Below are 23,252 nucleotides of genomic sequence, written 5' to 3' on the forward strand. Positions count from 1 at the left end.
CGCGGCGACCCCGGACCTCAACAAGACTCGCACCCAAACGATTTATCCTGGTAGTTATGATAAATTCCTACTTTCGTCGTAATACTAAATAAGAGCCCTTTTGAAGAATAATTAAACCGCCCTCCCTAGCGGATATAGGGAACGATTACTGGACAGTGTGCCGGTAGGCCACATTAGCCTGCCATCCGCGGCATTATACTATTTATAGCCGACTCTGAGCGAGGAAATATCCCTTTGTCTCATTTCCACAATGATTGTACAGGATCCCTCAGGATTCTTGACTTGTCAATTGCAAGCAAAAGTAAAAATGTTTACCTCCAATCTTCTCCTTTTTGTTTGAGCGTTGCTGCTCCGTTTCTTCTTTGACTGCTTGATTTTGTTTCACGCGCACAACCCACTCACTCCGCCTCTTCTCCTTTTTCGGAAAAAGCCAACCCACTTGCTCCGCCTCTTCTCTTTCAGAAAAAGCCAACCCATTCGCGCCGCCTCTTGTCCTTTTTCGGAAAAAGCCAACCCACTCGCTCCGCCTCTTCTCCTCTTTCGGAAAAAGCCAACCCACTCGCTCCGCCTCTTCTCCTCTTTCGGAAAAAGCCAACCCACTCGCTCCGCCTCTTCTCCTCTTTCGGAAAAAGCCAACCCACTCGCTCCGCCTCTTCTCCTCTTTCGGAAAAAGCCAACCCACTCGCTCCGCCTCTTCTCCTCTTTCGGAAAGAGCCAACCCACTCGCTCCGCCTCTTCTCCTCTTTCGGAAAAAGCCAACCCACTCGCTCCGCCTCTTCTCCTCTTTCGGAAAGAGCCAACCCACTCGCTCCGCCTCTTCTCCTCTTTCGGAAAGAGCCAACCCACTCGCTCCGCCTCTTCTCCTCTTTCGGAAAGAGCCAACCCACTCGCTCCGCCTCTTCTCCTCTTTCGGAAAAAGCCAACCCACTCGCTCCGCCTCTTCTCCTTTTTCGGAAAAAGCCAACCCATTCGCTCTGCCTCTTCTTTTTTGAAAAAGCCAACCCACTCGCTCCACCTCTTCTTTTTCGGAAAAAGCCAACCCACTCGCTCCGCCTCTTCGCCTTTTTCGGAAAAAGCCAACCCACTCGCTCCGCCTCTTCTCCTTTTTTGGAAAAAGCCAACCCACTCGCGCCGCCTCTTCTCCTTTTTCGGAAAAAGCCAACCCACTCACGCCACCTCTTCTTTTTTGGAAAAAGCCAACCCACTCACTCCGCCTCTTCTCCTCTTTCGGAAAAAGCCAAAAACAACTTCCTGAACCGGTCCCGTTGTTACAGTTCAGTGCACAACAATAAGGCATGGGGGGTTTTCTTTGGAAATTCCTGAACGCAAGTCTGCACTCAAGCCGAACGGCAATGTAAGTAAACGGAAGTGGACTCAACTCAAGCGGTTGTTTGGCTTAAATGACGTCACATGCCGAGTGGTCACAAAAATAGCCGACAGAAATTCGCCGCGATCCGCGCTAACTTATTTTAATTATTACTTACTAACAATACTTCTTGGGACCAGAAGAAAATTCCAGAGGGTTTTTTAACATATAAAGTTTCAAATGTGCTTAAAATTAAAACCGTTGCCTATGAGCTTTAAAGGAATACGCCACCCCCAGGTGAAATTGAGTCAGTCCCTGCAGTCCCTAGAGTTGGATGAGTGAGCCAAAGCGTTTTGTAGCCGACCCAGCCATTGTCCTGATCTGGAAACGTCCCGGTTAGCTTAGTCGCTGTAATCCGGCGTGTCCAGATAGCATTGTCGTTGCAAAAGTGAATCAAATAACTCAAGATTTTTTATAATTATTTCTCATGACCTGTACATTCACATCGAGTACACATATCAATGCAAATTAACACGAAGGGATTTACTAGACCAATTTATATCTGGAACTATTTTCAGCCACAGCACAGGCAAAGCACCGCTGCAGGCGCAAAGACACCACGCAGCACCACAACTTCCGTCAATACACCAGTGTTACCAGGGAAACCAGGGTTTTCAGGTGCTGCGTGGTGTCTTTGCGCCTGCAGCGGTGCTTTGCCTGTGCTGTGGCTGAAAATAGTTCCAGATATAAATTGGTCTAGTAAATCCCTTCGTGTTAATTTGCATTGATATGTGTACTCGATGTGAATGTACAGGTCATGAGAAATAATTATAAAAAATCTTGAGTTATTTGATTCACTTTTGCAACGACATGCTAGCTGGACACGCCGGATTACAGCGACTACGCTAAGCTAAGCTAACCGGGACGTTTCCAGATCAGGACAATGGCTGGGTCGGCTACAAAACGCTTTGGCTCACTCGTCCAACTCTAGGGACTGCAGGGACTGACTCAATTTCACCTGGGGGTGGCGTACTCCTTTAAGGCCACTTCACACCACCTTGTTGTTGATTACTTTCCTATAACAGCACACGCCTAAGTAATACCATCATGCGCTTATATGTAAAATAAAATAGTCAAAATGACGACACAGTGAGACGTGACCCGTTTGTAATAAGAGCACAACAAAAACAGACTCAATAATGCGAGGAAGAGAAAAACTCCCATAGCTCTCGCATACTATAACAAAATAAACTGATCCTGATATCTACTTATACTTTTCAGTAGATCTGTGTTATCTCTAATCAGACATTATCCTGACACCCAACACAGTCATAAACAGGGTGTGTGTGTGTGTGTCACACTTCGTAACACAGTTGCTCACTTTACTCTGGCTGGCCGAAGCAGCGGAGGCTGTCGGCGTTTTCGTCGCTTCGGTCTCTGGTTTCTTCTCTTCACTGGCCATTGTGAGTGAGGAGCAGGAACTGGGGTTCGAGACGCAGCTTCCACCTCAGCCGGACTGAGGAATTAAAAATATGGGAACACGTATAGAAATAAATCAGTAACTTTCATATTAAGAAGCTACGTTTCAAGTTGATACTAATAACCAGATCAGGGATCAATTAATCGTCACAACTCTATCGATCCATTTCAATCCGTGATTCAAAAACCGATTAAAATTTAATGAATTATGATTCACTAACAAGACCTAATTTCATCCCGAGAGGCATAACAAATTGACATTGATATTATAAATTCGATTCGGTATCCGGAGCTGTACGTGGGCGCAGCCGTGTTTGTGGTTGCTATAGCAATCTTGCGAGATCACGCATTGCTTTGTGAACAAAATGGCAGACGATTCGGAATTCCTGAAGCCACCGGCTTTTAAAAATCCAGTTTGGCGGCGTTTCTTCCTGTCTCGTGACAGAAAACAAGTTTGAGAGTCTAAGGTCCAATCCCAATTCTAATTTCTACCCCTACCCCTTCCCCTTGGCCCTTCCCCTTGAAACTGAGCTACAAGGGATAGGGCTTGAAATTCAACCCTTACGTATTGGGATAGCCCTTCAACGATCGCATACGTCATCGCGTACCTCCGTCAGCGTTTACGTTAGCAAAACGCGACCAAATGCGTCATTGGCTGCGACCAGCCGCTACAGTCAGAGCCAGAGGCAGAACCAGAAATCTCTGCTGGCAGGGTGTAATTTGTTAACTAACACCACTGAATGGGATATCTTTGGCGCTTCATGCACCACATCCGACAGAATGAGGTGTCAGAACACTCATGTAAACAATAAAAGCGAGAATAACAGAACAAAACGTACGCAGTAAAGCAACTGAAAACAATACTCACTCCCAAAGCTTTTTAGCACCAGCTTGGATTTCAGAAATCGCTGCTCATTCTCAGCTCAAAAGCGAATCAAGCGGCGTGTTTCCTCTGGATAACAACTTAAAACACGTAAATAATGGAGAAAATACATTTATGACAATCTTTCGCCGCGGGAACCGCCATCTTTCTGAAATCTGCATGAAATCTCGCTGAAATCCGCATGGCATTGTGGGAAATCACTCAAACCCCTTCGTTCGGAGTCAGCTCCAGGAAAATCTCCGTTTGGAGGGGTACAGAAGCCCTACCCCTTCCCCTACCCCTCCGCGTTAACTGGGATACCCCTACCTCTTCACGTGAACGCGCAAAATGGAGGGGAAGGGCCAAGGGGTTGGTCCAAGGGGTGAAATGGGATTCGGCCTAAATTTCCTCATCACGGCAACACCACGAACATGCAGAATCATATTCGGCGGCACCATCCAACCCAAGTTTCGTGAAGAATCTGCATCGAAACGTCAACGAGTGGAATCTGGGACTTCTTCAAATGAGACAGCTACGTCTGTACCGGACGTGTTTAAGGAGCAGAAACCATTTCCGCATGGAAGTCCGAGAGTGACTGGAGTCCGAATAAAGACTACAAAGGCAACGCTACTTGTTTGGTTTTTATTATTAATCTACATTTCTAGGCTGACAGTTAACAGATTATTGGCAATGATTTGCATCAGTTATAAAATAGAGGACAAAAAAAAAAAGTGAATCGTGATTCAGATCAAATAGGAAGGTCAAAATCGTGATTTGAATTGAATCGTGAAAAAAAAAAAAGACACGTCACACCGCTAGTCATAACAGTGTTCGAAAATAATAATAATTATAATGATAATAATAACCTAGCTGTTAGCTTCATTTAAAATTTGGGGTCATTTTGGAAAATTGCATGGAGTTAGAAACAGAAGTAACAGAATGTGCTAGAAATTTTAATTTTAAATTTAAAAAAAATCAAAATTTGAAATTTAACTTTGAACTCAATCTCGTTTGGTAAGTTACTCAAATTATATTTTAACGTGAATTAAAAAAAAAAAATGCAACTTCAGACACTAGAAATTGATTATTTGCATACCAGTCAAAAGTTTGTACACCCCTACTCTTCTCATTCATAGGTTTTTCTGTATTCGGATTATTTTCTACATTGCAGAACGCCACTGAAAACATCAGAACTATAAAACAAAATATGGAATTATGTGGTGAACAAAAACCAAGAGTATTTAAAAAACGTTTCATATTTTAGATTCTTCAGCGCAGCCTCCGTTTACCCTCAAGATGCTTTACAGACGACTGGCGTTATCTTAACCAGCTTCATGAGGTCGTCACCTGGAACGCTTTTCAATTAACAGCTGTGCCTCGTCAAAAGTTAATTAGCAGACGAGTTTCTTGCCTTCTTAATGCGCTTGAGATCAAACAGTAAATAATAAGAAAAATACAGTAAACAGCCCTATTCAACACCACAACTGTAGTAATCCAGATTACGTCAAGAACCGAACTACGTAAAGAGAAACGACATCCATCATTACTCCAAGTCCTCAAGTGTCTTTTAATTAATAAAAATCAAGGAAAAAACACTGATGTCCAAAAAGAAAGCATGTCCAAACTTCTCACGAGCACTGTACATTTTCATTCGCACACCTGCAAGGACCGTTTTAGGACTTGTGTTGAAAATCAATTACAATGTGCACGGTGAGAAATAAGGGTACCATAGGAGTCCATTTCTGTCCTGCAAAGTATAATCTACACTAATGTACCCTCTAGTGCTCATTATTGGACCTCAAGGTCCAACCTCAACTGTGTGTACAGGGCTCTACGTTAACTTTGAGACATGGTTGCCAAATCTGGTTGCCCGAACTCAGAACACGGTTGCCCAAATATTACATATTTATTATTCAACCTTCTCAGACGCTGTCTGTATCAACAAGCATTGACACTAGCGCCCCGTGCGAGTAATGCGGTAATTAGTCATGTAGTGAAGGAGATGCCAATATTCAGTCCCCCCAGGATTCCGCAGGCCTTTTTTGTGATTGTTGCAGGCTAAAATGTCTGATGTTGCGGGGGTTTTCCAAAAAATTGCGCTGAAAGTTGCGGTGTTTAGGTTTTTGTTGCGATTACATTGCGGGAGGAAGTGAAAGTTGCGAGAAATTGTTGCGATTTTCTCTTTTTGTGATTAAAATTGAGTGATATGTTAAATATTAAGTTATTACCGAAAAACTATTGATTAAAAAAAACAAAGACACTGAGAAATGGTCCTATAAACAACTTTACCAATATAAAAGATTAGCAGGACTACAAAAACGCAGAAAAATAGGCGTTACTTATCCAAATGCACCTGTTGGTTCAAAAGTTAAAGTGCAGAGAACCTCACAGCACAACATGAAGTTACCTTAAAATATAATATAAATGCCTCAGCTTTCATGTAAGAAAAGAAAAACTATTAATACTAGTACTGTGTGCAGGCAGTCTCTCCTGAAGACTAAATTAAACAATAATTATAAACTAATAAAATAAATGGCTCAGGCTTCATAGAAGAAAAAAAACAATTTGAACAGAATCTCACAGTATGATGCTGAAGCTGCCTAAACAATGGAAAATAAAATACCATTTTGGCAAAAATGTTGGCATCCGTTAATTTCTTGTATTAAGTAAAAAATAATGTAAAGTGCACACAGTCCTTCACTGTAAACATAACACACTTTCAGTAACAGAATTTAAGCCTACATAAACACTGACTCGCACATGCAGTGTTGCCAGATACTGCTGACGTTTTCCAGTCCAAAATATGTTCAAAACCCGCCAAAATGCACTTAAAACCGCCCAATCTGGCAACACTGAGCACATGCTGCTTCTCTTGAACGGAAACACGGAAGTAAGGCGGAAGGTAGTTTGTCGACGTCACCTCAAGACGACGCCAACGATTGGTCAAATTTGCAGGAAAGTTGCGGTGATTGGATATAATTGCAACACCGCCCTGAATTCGCAGGGATTGGTTGAATTTGCGTCGAAGTTGCAAATCGCAACATCGCGAAATCCTGGAGGGTCTGAATAGAAGACTGAATATGCACTACGCGATAATTATTAGCAATGGGAAACTGCATTGCGAGCCCGCGATGTGCAAAATGTGAATTCTGCTAGTTGTTGAACATCCCGTAATGATAACAGGGACGCGGTCTTTCCGAGTCAATCAATCACAAATCGTGATGGAATTTCATCATAATATGAATGAATAAACATCGTTTTTCACGCAAGTTGACATATTTGGGTAGTTGCCCGATCGGGCAAGCATTTGTGAGAGTCTGGTTGTCCGAATCTATTGAATGGTTGCCCCGGGCAATCGGGCTACTGTTAATGTCGAGCCCTGGTGTACCTTTTTAGGGCCTAAAAGGTACACATGTTCCCAAGCAGTCCGTAAAGGGTACAGCTAAGTCCTTTAAAGTGCATATTCTGGACCAATTTCGTGTTTTTTTTTTTACATGAAAGTATGTCCCTTTCCACACTCATACAGAAAGGTAATTTTACACAAGGCCATCTGTCTACAGTAGAAAAAAATAAAACGCATCTGGAAAAATCCCAAGGGAGTCTGGAGCCAGATTCGTGACGTCACCTGCAGAAACGCCAGCAGGCTGCGCGAGCTTTGCACGGTTTCAGTGCACAGCCTGTGTACACCAAGCGCTCCCGTTTCTCTCTCATTGTCCGGTCTTTTGGGAAACGATGAGTACTAATCCCATCAAGATTGGTGTTGCTACTGTACACCCTCCTACGATACATCTGTTAACCATTTTAATAATTACGCGATAACATTGAAGAAATTTGCAGAAAACCACCAGGTCGTTTTCTCATAAACAAACCAGCGCTGACGTAGGATTCAGAAGGAGGCGTCCCGCACGCGACGTCACGAAAATCAATGTTTGCAATTTGCAACGTTGAAAATCAACAGTATGTCCTTAAATGTTACACGAAACATGTTTGTTTGTGCAAGGATACTTCAAAAAGTTCTCGAGCTCACCCAGAAAACATCACAGAAGAAAGATTGTTCTTGCATTATATCACGGGTAAATTCAGGAGCAAGATCAGTGTAATTCTCCTATTTTATATTAAACTTTGGTCAAATATCTGTAACATTCTGTGCATTTTTTTTTTTGACCTTGCGCAATACCAGAAAAATTCAGTTGAAATCGAGCCATTTGAGGTGAATTGGTCCGCCTCTGAAAAAACTCGGCATTTGGATTTCCCGGCAAACATTGATTTTCGTGACGTCGCGTGTGGGACGCCTCCCTCTGAATCCTACATCAGCGCTGGTTTGTTTATGAGAAAATGACCTGGTGGTTTTCTGCACATTTCTTCAACGTTATCGCGTAATTATTAAAATGGTTAACAGATGTATCGTAGGAGGGTGTAGCAACACCAATCTTGATGGGATTAGTACTCATCGTTTCCCAAAAGACCGGACAATGAGAGAGAAATGGGAGCGCTTGGTCTACACAGGCTGTGCACTAGGGCTGTAACGATACACCCAACTCACGATTCGATTCGTATTGCGATTTTTGACCCACTATTCGATACACCCACGATTTTTTTTTAAATGCTTTTTTAAAGTAGTAAATTTGACTTATTAACATTTACTTACTTACATTAACTATTTAATAACAAATAATTCAGACCACTGCAGAGAATGAGTAATATGTATGCAAAAATGAACAAATGTATATCCAAAGACTGTTTTATTTCTCAAAATAATACTGTTGAGCCAGAAGCTCTGTTTTTTTTGGTTCTGAAAAAGTCATTTTTCCAAATCATGTAAATCCGTTAAGATTTTTTTTTTTTTTGGGGGGGGGGGGGGGGGGGGGTGGCTCTCTCACTGTCTCACTCTCATAGGGCCAATGATTTTCTGTGATCGCGGAAAACAGATGGAAATTACGGAATTTTTATGGTGAAACATGGCTCGCGTGTCAAAATGTAACTGCCGCAGAAGGCTTCCGCCCAAGCAGACACGCCTTCAGTGTTGCCAGATATTGCTAACGTTTTCCACCCCAACATATGTTCAAAACCAGCCAAAAAGCACCTAAACCTGCCCAATCTGGCAACACTGCATGCCTTTCCGGTCAAGTGATTGTGATTGGCTTGTGGCACACCTAGCCAGCCAATGAGCTGCTTGTTTACAGATTCGCTCCCCGCGTCGCAACCAGAATGGCGACCGCTTAAAAGAAATGAATGCTCTGCCAGTGGCGAGTGTGGACGTTGCGTGACTCGCAGAAGATTGTCGCAGGTCGGCGAAAAAACGACTTACTAATAGATATAAAAAAATAAAAGTAATTTAAGTAAGTTTAAAATGTAATTTAAATAAAAAGTAAAGTATTCATAAATTGAAGTTTGGAAGCGCCTCTGTTTTTGGGCTGAGAAGTTTGAAAGGGTGTACCGCGATTCTGCCTTCTTGTATCGCGACACGGATCGTGGCTCTGCGTATAGCGATTTCCATTTCGATACGCATGTTGTTACACCCCTACTGTGCACTGAAACCGTGCAAAGCTCGTGCAGCCTGCTGGCGCTTCCGCAGGTGACGTCACGAATCTGGCTCCAGACTCCCTTGGGATTTTTCCAGACGCGTTTTATTTTTTTCTGCTGTAGACAGATGGCCTTGTGCAAAATTACCCTTCTGGATGAGTGTGTAAAGGGACATACTTTCATATAAAAAAAAACCAACACGAAATTGGTCCAGAATATGCACTTTAAAGCATATACACAGAACCATGGCCTCACTTTTTGTTTATAAACACCTTGAGAGCTCAAGAATGGCACAGGAATAGTTTTAAGCGTTAACAATAAATCTAATATGGTGATTCATATAGGTAGCGGTCTGAGTAAGTGACCTTGACGTCCGTAACGTCACAGCAGGAAGTCTATCGGTCTCATCGCCATTTCCGCTATACTAAAACACAGAGCTGACTGCAACTCCGAGCCTCCATTTTGAGTTAATTTATCGCCATGCCACGTAGATGTGTTGCTGGTGGGTGCAGCAACACGACAAAAGGTGGATTTACGTTGCATTCATGGCCCAAGAATGTTCAAACTGCAAAGATTTGGACGCATTTTGCGAGAAGTTCACAGGCACGTTGGGCGCCTATAAGCTCGTATCGAAAGAGGGTGCAGTACCAACAATTAAAGGAAAAGAAAACTACAAGAAAAGGAAAGTAAGTTCAGTTGCACCAGTTCTCCCGGAGCGTGAGCCGAGGGTTGTTGGTAAAACCCAGGACGGAACAGGACGTTACACATTATTGCTCGAGCAGTGACCTCCCTGTGGTCGTTGCTAAAACCGATGACGTCCCGGGTTTCAGTAATTGCCTGAGCCGAGCAGCAATGAGTGGACCAGCCGTCTGATTTCTCCGCTGGATATCGCTGCCATCTCGCCCTTACATGGAAGAAGCGAATGAACGAAGAACTGAAAGTCAGATTGTTTCAAAACAATCGGCCACAAGATCGGCCTTCAAGAAGCGAGGACGCAGACGGGTAAGCTCCGACTCTCATTTGGATGCAAAACAACACGTTTACCCGCATGTAGATTTAAGTTAGCGGTATAAGATTATTTAATTTGCTTCAGAATGTGATTGTCTCAGTTCATCTGATTATTTAATTAGCCTTTTACGTTTTATCAGTGAAAATGCATGCATGTACGCTGCATAAGTTATAACACCCATCCTGTTTTAATGAGAATCAACCCACAATCGGTGAAGTCAAATCAGTCTTCGGTTGAGCAAGTCGGTAACGGGATTCATTACTTTCACTATAAATTTTTATTTATATGATTTTGGTCTATAGCTGTCAAAGGCCTCGGCTTTAAAACCGGCTCCCGCTGTGACGTCACGCACTCAGAGCTGGCTGGCTCAGCGGGGCAGCTCGAATGCCAACTTTGTGGTCAGTTTTAACTCAGAAATATAATCGGATTTATGCAGCATACAAGAGTCAGGGACGGACATACTATCCACTCAGAAATTTATTTAAAAATAAAGGTTCTGCGTATCTGCTGTAACTTCAATGCACTCGGGTCACCGATGTTCAACCTTATAAGTCTGAGACACCTCAAGAGAGTTCTGAGAGAGAATGGGCTTCGCCAGGAGGTGTCTCAGGTGGGGTTTACATTAGACCGTATCAGCGGATCATCAGATTAACATTTTTAAAACGATTAGCGTGCACACAGCAACGCCAATACACGGATACGCTCGGCTCCGCAGGCATCCTGCGCTCCAAATCACTCCACCCTGAACAGCGAGTGCCCTCTGGAGGGTGCGCACTCCGGCCCTGCGCAGCTCACAGAGCGCGCGAGTGAAGCGCACGAGCAGTGATTCGGGACTGAGCCGCTGTGTGTGTGATCCCAGCGCACATCACTTCCCACTTGCAAGTGGAAGGATGGCAAGCCTAAAGACAATCATAACTACACAATGGGCAGTATTTGCATCAGTATTTGCAGTATTTTCATACTTGTATACTCTTTAATGAAAGGTGATACAAGGCGGAAGTCCGCGCCGTTTTTCAGCAGTCGCGTCACATGACCAACGCCAGTGAATCAGGAAAGTGGATGTCACAGTGACGTTGTCCAATGACGACGCCAGCTAGAGCTCAGCACAGCGTATCCGCGTATTCTCAATGTTTACACAGCACCGGACCAGACACGATCTAGATTGAATACGTGGACCCTGACGGATTCCCGTTTCCCGGCGTTTTAATGTAAACGGACAGTGCATCCGCGAAGAAAACGAGACAGATACGGTCTAATGTAAACCTGGCCTCAGACTTATAATAAAGCCATGTTGGGATGCAAGTGCATCGAGGATTTCTGTGTATCTGAGTCCAATATTAAAATAGAATAAAATAGCGTCTAGTATTTCCGGAGCTACCATGGTGAGCTACAGCCTGTGTGTACGTGTGTGTGTGTGTGTAGGCAACGAGATCAACGAAAACAAGGATATTGTGGGAATATTTTAATAAGTCGAGGGAACGACATAGGATATCATTCCCACGCCTTGGATATAAACCGAGGTAACGCGTTTTAAGACGTTCCCTCACTTTTTAATAACCCGTGCGCACGCCTTTATAACTCGAACACACGTATTAATATCTTGTGCACACGCCTTAATGAAAGCGAGGGAACGATTTGTAACTCATCCCCTCACTTTTAACTACCCGAACGCACGCCTTAACGCAAAGCGTGCGCACGGGTTTTAACTCGTGCGCGTGCATTAATATCTCGTGCACACGCCTTATAAGTCGTTCCCACGCTTTGTTATTTTTTTTATTCACCATGTCCCCTCTACGGCTCCGTACATAATCTCACTGAAAATTGTAGAAAACGTAACCTTTAACTCAAGTGAATCTTAAAACTTTAAAAAAAATAAATAAATAAAATCCCTGACTAAGAAATATTTTTCATAAAAAAAAAAAAAAAAAAAAATCACCTGTTCCACAATTATTGGCACCCATAACAATTCCTCGAAAATAAACGTAATTGAAGCATTTCTGTCATTTCTACTGTAGTTTATAAAGTTGATCAGAGTATCTAGGAACCTTTAATTAGTAATTCATCACATCCTGTTTCCCTGGGGTATAAACATGATGTGACACAGAGGCCTATTTCTCTTATCCACTCTTCAACATGGGAAAGACAAGAGAACACACCATTCGAGTAAGGCAGATGTGTGTCGACCTTCATAAGTCGGGCAACGGCTACAAGAAAATAGCCGCTCGCCTAGACCGGCCCATTAGGGGTGGTGTAGTGGTTAGCGCTGTCGCCTCACAGCAAGAAGGTTCCAGGTTCGAACCCAGCGGCCGGTGAGGGCCTTTCTGTGTGGAGTTTGCATGTTCTCCTCATGTCCACGTGGGTTTCCACAGTTCAAAGACGTGCAGTTAGGTTAACGTGGGGCGGCCTTGGGCTGAAGTGCCCTTGAGCAAGGTACCGAACCCTGAGTGCTCCCCACGCGCTCTAGTGTGGCTGAGAGATGAAAGTGGAGCAAAGAAAAAAAAATCCTGAACTTTTGAAAGTCAAACTAAGATTTGGGGGGGGGTTGTTAACGTCCCCTGAAAAAATTTGAACAACACCACGCAAAACCCTGCATTCTAGTGCATTTTATTTTCACTAAAACTGTTATATGGTATATATTTATTTATGGGGATAGTTTATATACTCATATTTACAGGGATAGGTATGTAGTAGATATTTATTTTTGTAATATATTTATATTGATATTTATGAAGTGTATATATGGTATATAGTGTATATATATTTTTTTGCAATTATATATTGATATAGATATTTATGAAGTGTATATATGGTATATATTTTTATAGGTGTATTAATGTCGGTTGGATTTCGGGGTAGTTAAAAAGGGGTGGGAAATTAAAAAATATTGTACTTCTTCCCACTCCTTTTTCGAACAATGTGTGGTGTTTTGTAATGTCTTAGCTCGTTATGTTATTTTATTTATTTTTTTTAATTTCTTGTTTTCTTTCTTTTATATGTACAAATAGTTACATACATTTTTTTATACATGTTCGAAATAAAAATAAATTCATTCATTCATTCATTCATTCATATAACTTTTAAGCCTTTTTCTTTCATGTACATTAATGATTAACATGTCAAAAATATCAAATTTAATTCCCCTAGTTAATGAGTAATTTTCAGGAGTGCATTTGGAAAACACGGTGATTTTCCTGCTACACAGTTCATTACTTTGAAAAAAATCAGACAGTTGAAGGTAAATGCAGCAAAATCCCAAAACAGGACTGTTAAAAAGTAAAGGTCTGTTAGAGTTTCTAAAGGTTTCAATGTTGGGGACGTTGAGCCTCGTTTATCAATCTTTTAGTAGAGTTGTGCGTTTGCAGAAGCTAAAGGGAACTAAACATTTCCAATTCAGATTTATGCGAGTTGAAGCCAATTGTTTACGTTAGTTCATATCGTCTGTAAATTTAAACACGCCAATGAATACCAAATTTCTCATGTAAATCAGGGGCGTAGCTAGGATTTTTCAGGGTGTGTGTGTGTGTGTGTGTGTGTGTGTGTGTGTGTGTGTGTGTGTGTCACAAACTGACTGGCTGCATTATGTAACACAAAATAATTACCACTGCTAGTTTTAGGCAGCTTAGAAACCGGCTCTTCCATTATTGCTGTTTCTTCCACGTTTTCTTGATGTTGTGTTCTAGAAACGGCACTAAAACTTCGCTTCGAAACCACAAAATGCAACTTTGATGGAAAAATATATACAATAAATTGCTGACCTCTCTTCGTGTTGAAAGAAGGAGGAAAGTTTTGCTTGTTTTAACATGGCGAATTATTAACACGAGGAAATACTTGCAATTCGCAACTAAAAAGACTGCAGCTACACTGGCAGCTTGACCACGCTTTCTAGTGCGATCGTGTTGCGCTTGCGCAGAACGGTATCAGTCCTGCGCGCCTTAGCTCGTGCACCTGAAGGCGCACCTAACGAGCTCCGGCACGCACGCCGTTAACAAGGAACACCTGTCTTTAATCAATGAACTTTGTTTGGGCTATTTAAGGACTGCGCCCATGCAAGGACGGTGCGAAGTATTACGCCGCGTCTAGGAACATGAAAAATCCGAAAAATAAATTTCCCCATTCGGGAAACCGGAGATTTTCAAGAGTTTTGTCAAATATCCGGATAAATCCAGAAGACTTTCATCTATAGTGTGTGTGTGTGTGTGTGTGTGTGTACATATATATATATATATATATATATATATATATATATATATATATATATATATATATATATGTGTGAGAGAGTGACATGGAATGCACTGCAAAGTTCATAGTTTTGTAAAAACCAAAGATGACCGTCTGCTAGGGTAAATGAAAACCAGCTGTGAAACGGACACCACTAAATCTAGACCCTCTTCTTGTTCGGTTGTTCCACAGCCTTACAGCTGTTTTGCTTTCTCTTGCGCTTTCCCCAAATGGCTTTTTTAATCTTTTTTGCTATGCTCTAGGGCTGTAACGATATGCGTATCGAAATCGCGATACGCAGAGCCACGATCCGTATCGCGATACAAGAAGGCAGAATCGCGGTACACCCTTTCAAACTTCTCCTCAGCCCAAAAACAGAGGCGCTTCCAAACTTCAATTTATGAATACTTTACTTTTTATTTAAATTACATTTTAAACTTAAATTACTTTTTTTTTTTAAATATCTATTAGTAAGTCGTTTTTTCGCCGACCTGCGACAATCTTCTGCGAGTCACGCAACGTCCACACTCGCCACTGGCAGAGCATTCATTTCTTTTAAGTGGTCGCCATTCTGGTTGCGACGCGGGGAGCGAATCTGTAAACAAGCAGCTCATTGGCTGGCTAGGTGTGCCACAAGCCAATCACAATCACTTGACCGGAAAGGCATGCAGTGTTGCCAGATTGGGCAGGTTTAGGTGCTTTTTGGCTGGTTTTGAACATATTTTGGGGTGGAAAACGTTAGCAATATCTGGCAACACTGAAGGCATGTCTGCTTGGGCGGAAGCCTTCTGCGGCAGTTACATTTTGACACGTGAGCAACGTTTCACTATAAAAATTCCGTAATTTCCATCTGTTTTCCGCGATCACAGAAAATCATTGGCCCTATGAGAGTGAGACAGTGAGAGAGCCACCCCCCCCCAAAAAAAAAAATCTTAACGGATTTACACGATTTGGAAAAATGACTTTTTCAGAACCGAAAAAACAGAGCTTCCGGCTCAACAGTATTATTTTGAGAAATAAAACAATCTTTGGATATACATTTGTTCATTTTTGCATACATATTACTCACTCTCTGCAGTGGTCTGAATTATTTGTTATTAAATAGTTAATGTAAGTAAGTAAATGTTAATAATTCAAATTTACTACTTTAAAAACACATTTTAAAAAAATCGTGGGTGTATCGAATCGTGGGTCAAAAATCGCGATACGAATCGAATCGTGAGTTGGGTGTATCGTTACAGCCCTACTACGCTCTGAACAGACTGTCTTGTCTTGGGTTGAGAGGCTGGATTTGGCAGTGCCTTTTCCTCTTTCCTTTCCTATCGCAATAAAATCTCGTTCACATGACATGAGGTATGTATATAAGCATACAAGGTCTCGTACACACCAGCAAGCACTGCGATACTACAAAAATGGCGGCACCCTATCACCGAACATAAACAAGCCGCGCGATCGCAAAACCGAATTTCTATGAAAGAGAACGCGAAAAATCCGAAAAATAAATTTCTCCATTCGGGAAACTGGTCAGAGGAATCATCAAGAAGTTTAAAACAACTGGAACAGTGGCAAACAAGCCTGGACGAGGATGCAAGTTTATCTTGCCACCACGCACAGTGAGGAGGATGGTAAGAGAAGTAAAAAGTTCTCCAAAGCTCACTGTTAGAGAACTGCATCAAAGAGGAGCATCTTGGGGTCACAAAGTCTCCATAACAACCATCAGGCGCTATCTACATGCCAACAAGCTGTTTAGGAGGCATGCACGGAAAAAGCCTTTTCTCACTTACGAGCATAAACGTAAACGTCTGGAGTTCGCTAAGCGGTACTGGGACCGCGTGCTTTGGTCAGATGAGACCAAGATAGAGCTTTTGGGCAACAAACACTCTAATCCATCACAAAAGATGAGTATGCGGAAAAGCACCTCATGCCCACTGTGCAGTATGGGGGAGGATCGGTGATGCTGCAGGCCCGTTTCTCTTCCAAAGGCCCCGGGAACCTTGTCAGGGTGCACGGCATCATGAACTCTTTGAAATACCAGGACATTTTAAATCAAAATCTGGTGGCCTCTGCCCGAAAGCTGAAGACGGGTCGTCACTGGGTCTTTCGGCAAGATAACGACCCTAAACATGTGGCCAAATCTACACAAAAATGGTTCACCAGACACAAAATCAAGCTCCTCCCATGGCCATCTCAGTCCCCAGACCTCAACCCAATTCTCGAAGTCGGACATCCGGGTCACTGGTCATGTGACTTCCATGACAACCCAGCCGCCATATTGGTTTAGGTGAAAGGGAGGGAGAAGCCTGTTTGCGTATTGTAGCAATTTAGTTCAAATTTGAGAGTTTTTTTAATGCTATTAGCATGCTTAAAGGGTGTTGTGTAGCAGGCTGTTTAAAGTTTCATATGATACCATTATCGGGTAAAAGGAGAGAAAAATGGTTGAGGGCTGTAAACAGGTGTGAAGTGAGAGCTGATGGATCTGTTAACTACGGAAAGTTATGGGAACCCAAATCTAACTATACATACTGTATGTATGTGGTCGTCATTTCATCAATGGTAAGTGAAGAAAAGAATTTATAATAGACATGAGGTTTTAGTGATAGTAACAGCTCCGTTATTGTACGAGTTAACTGCCGACAAATGAGCAGTAATAGGTGAATTTGCCACAATAAACATTCTGAAAACTTGCTGACGCGTCATAATATAAATCTGTCTGCAAAAACCCATAAGTCACCATTGTTTTGACACCTGTCCCACCCTTGCTTGTACGGACATAACTCCAGTCCAACAACACTGATTTTCAATTTATAACGAGCTAGATCCTCAGCAGCTAAACTATCTTGATCCTGGTAGGACATTCTACGAGTATATTAAGCTAAAACTAACAAAATCTTACTAAAATCTTGCTAAAACACTGAACACTAACAAAGTTGGGTAAAACATGTTTTCACCTAGTCAAATATGGCGCCTGTTGTCATGTGTTCGTAACGTCACGCCAACTACGAGAATTGAAAACCTGTGGGGTGAACTGAAGAGGAGAGTGCATAGGAGAGGACCCAGGACTCTAGGACTACGTTCAGACTGCACCCTGAAACGACCCATATCCGATTTTTTTGCCCATATGCGACCTGTATCCAATTTGTTATTGACAATCTGAACGACACAGATCCGATTTTTTTCACATGCGACCCAGGCCGCTTGGATATGTGGTCCTAATTCCGATGCATATCCGTTATTTTCACATGCGACTGCAGTCTGACCGGACAGGTCGCATTCATGCGACCTACACGTCATCAACAAGAGACAAACGTCACTATTCTGCGTTGGCTAATCCCGCCTCTTTGGTGGAAAACAACAACGTTTGTACAGTTTTCAGAATTTAAATAGACTTTTATAGAATTGATCAAGCTAATGGTGGATTTGGTAGGGACCTGGATGTTGATCTGTTAGCCTGATTAAATAAAACAGTTTCTATAACTGATTTATAACTTAAACCATCCTGTATTACAAGATAAGATTGTTCTGGAAATTTCCAGTAATTTGACACCTTCGGTCTCATTACTCTGCTGCCCACATTAATCAGATTATTGTGTGAGTTCCGCCGCCGCCACAAAAACCACATCGTCAGGTCTCGCCTCATCTCCATAGCAAACTGCACTGGTGTTTCTGCACCTTGAGCCAGCGCTGAGAGAAGTTGCAGAATTCAGCTGGCTATACACAATCTAAATAAATATTTATAAAAATGTAGAAAAAGTTTATTAATATGACGAAATAAATATGTGTAAATTATTAAGCCTGAATTAAGAGTTTGGTAATACAGCGGCCGTATCCCAAATGACTGCCTACTGAAGCTCGAGTGCACTATATAGAGTTTAAAAATCCATTACTTCCTAGTAACATGTAGTGCACTTATATAGAAATTAGAGAGACATTTAGGAGTCAACCCTCGTTACCAGGCTACACGTTTTCATTTCAGTTCAGAAACAAAAACACACACGAGACCTCACACTTTAACACTAACCAGATAATTAAACAAACAAACAAAAAAAGAAAATCATTAAACATGAGTGCGCTTTTTTTTTTGTTTACGTATTACGTAGATGTGCTTATTACTAGGGGTGTGCAAAAATATCGATACGGCGATATATCGCGATACTTTGTCTTCCGATTCAATATCGATACTCAAAATTTGAATATCGATATTTTTTCAAATAATAAAATCATGTTTCAGACGGGTTGTAAATCCAGTACGACTTCCGCACCTCCGCTCCGCGAGGTGTCGCTGTGCCGCTACCTCACTGCAAGGCACTCTTCGTCTTCTCTTTTTTCCCCAGCGGTTGCAGTGAGGAAAAAAAAAAAAAAAAACAGGCAAGCATGGCTGTTAACGTAAACCTAGAGACGCCGCCGAACTTTAAGGCAGATGTTTGGAGGCACTTTGGATTCCAAAGGAAAGGAGAAAAAAAAAAAAAAAAAACAGTGAGCCGGACAAAGAGAACGCACTTTGCAAAACCTGTTTCGCTCCAGTTAAATTAAGATGCTCCAATTAAGATGCCCACAGCACTTTTCAATGTGTTTCAGACAGTGCGTTGTTCCTGCAAAATAAGCACAAGTTAAATGTTCTCCGGTATATGTTCTCAAGTTTACAAAGAACAAATTGATATTCGTGTTAGCACTGAAATGTATGTGCAGTCTGCAGTGCAAGTTTTAAGTTTTCATAAAACAATTTGATTCTGCTTGTTAAGCAGCACTGATGTGTCCATGCTTACAGAAAAGTTGAGAATATTAGCACAGAAATGGGAATTTTCTGTATGTTGTAGTGAAGCAACTCTTGGTTTTGCCAGCAGTAGAATAGAGACAAATATATGTCTGGCAAGAGTGTGTAGTTATGTATGTGAAATGTAATTTTACAGTGGTCAATAAATTCTGATTTTCTTCAGTGACACAGATATTGTGATGTGGTTGAAATTTCTTGCAATATATCGATTATTGCAGAATCGCTGTACCGTGATATTATCATTATCGTGGGCAAAATATCGCCATAGTATCATATCGTGAGGTATCTGGTAGGGTTGGGCGGTATTACGGTAAGAAGGTATCCCGAGGTATCCAAAAGTACCAACGGTATCGGTCTCATTACTGTCATTTTAAAAAAATATATAATATCTAAATAAATATGGAGTACATGAGGTCATAATATAAAATATTAAATTGAAGATCATCCCGAATAACTGTGTGATCGTATTTTCACTAATTCTATCAATTTCCTAAAGAAGTTCTCATCGCGTGCAGGGTTGTTTATGTCGTTACCATGGCAACCCTGCGTGACATTTGGAGTCTGACAGAAAGCTTCGCAAGAGACTGAGACCGCGGTTGAAAGATGGCAAGTCAAGATAACGAGTTAGTGGCAAAAAAAAAAAAATACAACATCGGCAGTATTTTGGTTTCAAACCAAACGAAAAGGAAGAGCCAGCAATAATGTAAATGACCGCGCAAAATCGAAAAAAATCTAATATGTCCCCTAAGGCACACCATAGCCTGGGGTACTCCACTTCCACGAGATCTCTCCAATGAGTTGTGTTTTGAGTAGGTTACATGAGTAACAACAAGGTAAAATAATATAACGTATGACATTTGGGATGTGGGTAATAAACGTTTGAAATGTCATCTACTGAAGAAACGGAAGAAAACATCGTAGCGTAAACTGTTCGGTTTCTGGTGGGAATTAGCAATGCGCTTGCTATCTTTGTTGGGTGTGTTAAACCGTATGGATTTAAGTGGAATAATTGTAAGGAGTTATGTGATCAAGACAACGTTTTAAGCAAGGTAAGGCCATTTGATTATTAATTTCCCCGCCATGGCATGACGTGGGCCCATATGATTTTGCCTTGTGCAGCTATCACGCATTTGAATTAGGTTCGCCTCATTTGCGCTGAAGAATATGGTTTATCGCGCAGTCTAAACGGACTTGGGTGTTGGTTGATTCTTTTTCTTTTCTTTTTTTTATTTCCCATGCTTGAAAGGGTATGATCCTGCTCATCGTGTACTTTTTTTGATGGAGTAGGTGAAACAGTGCTGCAAATGGCGTTTCAACGCAGACATGTGTAAACGACAGTTGAATGCTATTTTCAAGATGAAGGAAGAGTTGCGTGATGCTTTGAAATATCTCTTAATCCATTCATCAATGCACAAAATTCGCTTTGCTGCTTAATCCATACCACAATGCACATAATTCGCTATGCTGCTTTTAAATAGTACATTTGAGGCATAGGCGCAGGTCTGGACAAGGTCCGCCGGTATAGGCGCACGTTACACAGTAGGCCGAAACAAAATATTTTTTTCTCGGTAATACCGTATACCCCGGGAAAACACAGAGACAGTTTAAAGGTATCAAAATTTGGATACCGCCCAACCCTAGTATCTGGTGATACCCAGCCCTACTTATTACGTGTCAATTTGCGCATGCGGGACACTTTTGGGTCGTTTTCCGTTCATATTGGAGATCACATACAAGTCTCATATAATTGGTAATGTGAACGGCCTAACAAAAAAATCGGATTTCACAACAAATCGGATATGGGTCGTTTCAGGTTGCAGTCTGAACGTAGCCAATTGTGCAAAGAGGAATGGTCGAAGATCCCTCTCTCTCTCTGTATTCTCCCATCTTGTGAAATGTTTTATAGGAGATGATTAAGTGCTGTCTTGTTGCCAAAACAGAGTTGTACAAAGTATTAACATCAGGGGTGCCAATAATTGTGGCACACATGATTTCATGTAAAAGAATTATTTCTTAATGTGGGATTTTTTTTCCCAGTGAATAATTGCACTTGAATTAAAGGTTGGGTTTGTTTTTTGTTTGCATTGTTGTCCTAGATTATTATTTTTTTAAAAAGGAATTTATTAGAAGCCTAAGACCACATCTTAACGAGGGGTGCCAATAATTGTAGAGGGCGCTGTATATTCATTAGTGTTAAAAGATACCAACACCACCAATTAGACAAATTTTAATTTTATACATTAAATCATAAACGCTAGTCAGGTTTTTCCCCCCAATCAGAAAAATGATGTAGCTAACTTAGCATAGCATAGCTTAGCTTAACATAGCATAGCATAACAGGACTAAGCTAAGCTATGCTATGCTATGCGGCTAACGCCAAACCGACCGTGATATATCGAATAGCCAGCTAGTAATAAACAAATATGTTAAATATATCCATCTAGAGATACTGTATGAGAAAAAATAAAACCTTTAAGTAAACTTCTTTATAAAATATATATGTCTTAATAACGCACACAAAGCATAGTCTTGTTTAGCTAGCTAGCAAGCAAAATGAGGCCTAAAAGGGCTGAATTCCAAATGCCTCTGTGCTCTCTATTTAGGTGCCCTACGTCATCGAAGAAATAGCGGCTTGTGCGCCCTTTATTGTAGTACACTAAATACTCTCTCAGAGCCGTTTGGGATTCAGCCAGATAAGACCCTGGAAGAACACGCTAGCGATAAAGCCACTTTAAATATCACACAGAGATCATGAACAGTGTGATTTAGTCACTCAGGATGTGAAATAAAAAACATTTAAGGGTGTTTTTTTTTTAATCCTGACTGCCAGAGATGGTTCGAAGCCCGAAAGAAACTCCTTTCTCTTGGAAAGAAAAAAAAACCTTTTACATTCATTCAAACAATACAAGATCATGTCAGAAATCCTCACTCACCCTCCAACTCTGTCGGCGAGTGACGCGTTTTTTCAATCTCCAAGTGGACCAAAAGCGTTTATCCAGAAATAAATACAGGCAGTATGTGTGAAAACACCACGTTTTTGTGTTTACATTGAATCAGTGCTGAACTGTGCAGGGTTTCATGGAGGGAGTCCAGGCGGGGAAATGTGGCGTGGAGGTGAGTAATGCGCATGCGCAAAGATGGTGGCTCAGAGAGGGGAAGAAGAAGAAGAAACCTGTAAAGGCTGAAAGCTAGCTCTGCAGGGCCCTAGGGAGGGTTTAGCTGCATTTGGGAAATAATTTTAACCATAAAACAACCAATAAAAGTCTTTTTTGATCATCAGTGTTGACACAGAAGAACCATAAGACAACATTCAATACTTCTTGGTTGTCCATTGTTTTCGATAATGACGCTTTGTGTTTTGCACAATTCATCTGTTGTGGACTCTCAGATGGCTGCGGAGTCCAGTTCTTGAGCGGCATGAACGTTCACAGTGTGCAGGGCTTTCATTAGTATGGAAATGTGAAAAGTAACAGATTAGGCCTCGGCGGCCCCTATGTGGATCCAGGGCAACACCCTGGTGGTGGGACGAGAGGGGCCCCATCGACCGAAAACGAATTTCGCAATTTCGTGGTTAGCACGGTCGCCTCACAGCAAGAAGGTTCCGGGTTCGAACCCAGCGGCCGGCGAGGGCCTTTCTGTGTGGCGTTTGCATGTTCTCACCGTGTCTGCGTGGGTTTCCTGTGGGTGCTCCGGTTTCCCCCATAGTCCAAAGACATGCAGTTAGGTTGACGTGGGGCGGCCTTGGGCTGAGGTGCCTGACCCCTGACTGCTTCCCGGGCACTCTGGTGTGTGTGCATGTGTTCACTGCTTCAGATGGGTTAAATGCAGAGGATGAATTTCACTGTTTCTTGAAGTGTGCATGTGACAAATAAAGGTTTCTTCTTCAATCGTTAGCTCTCCATGGTCCATCTGAAATAGAAATGTAACAGTCATTCCTGGGTCTCATGGCAATTATAGCTCGTATGCCACAAAGCCCAATCAAGATTTGGGAAAAATGTAAACTGGCCAGGGTTCTCATCTCATCTCATCTCATCTCATTATCTCTAGCTGCTTTATCCTTCTACAGGGTCGCAGGCAAGCT

At 41.9% G+C, this 23,252-nt stretch overlaps 1 protein-coding gene across 1 annotated transcript in view; it reads right to left on the reverse strand.

The window, feature by feature from the left end:
• Positions 1-22,284, reverse strand: part of wdr5 (WD repeat domain 5) — a 75,021-nt gene extending 52,737 nt beyond the window's left edge. Inside the window, exons 1-2 of the mRNA XM_060934979.1 lie at positions 22,105-22,284; positions 2,688-2,822 (exon numbers count right to left, since the gene is read on the reverse strand). Coding sequence (XP_060790962.1) covers positions 2,688-2,768 — 81 coding nt within the window. The 5' untranslated portion in view covers positions 2,769-2,822; positions 22,105-22,284. The remainder of the gene's footprint in view (positions 1-2,687; positions 2,823-22,104) is intronic.
• Between the last annotated feature and the right edge of the window lie 968 nt (positions 22,285-23,252).

This window comes from Neoarius graeffei, chromosome 12, assembly GCF_027579695.1.
Source record: "Neoarius graeffei isolate fNeoGra1 chromosome 12, fNeoGra1.pri, whole genome shotgun sequence".
Taxonomy (NCBI): Eukaryota; Metazoa; Chordata; class Actinopteri; order Siluriformes; family Ariidae; genus Neoarius; species Neoarius graeffei.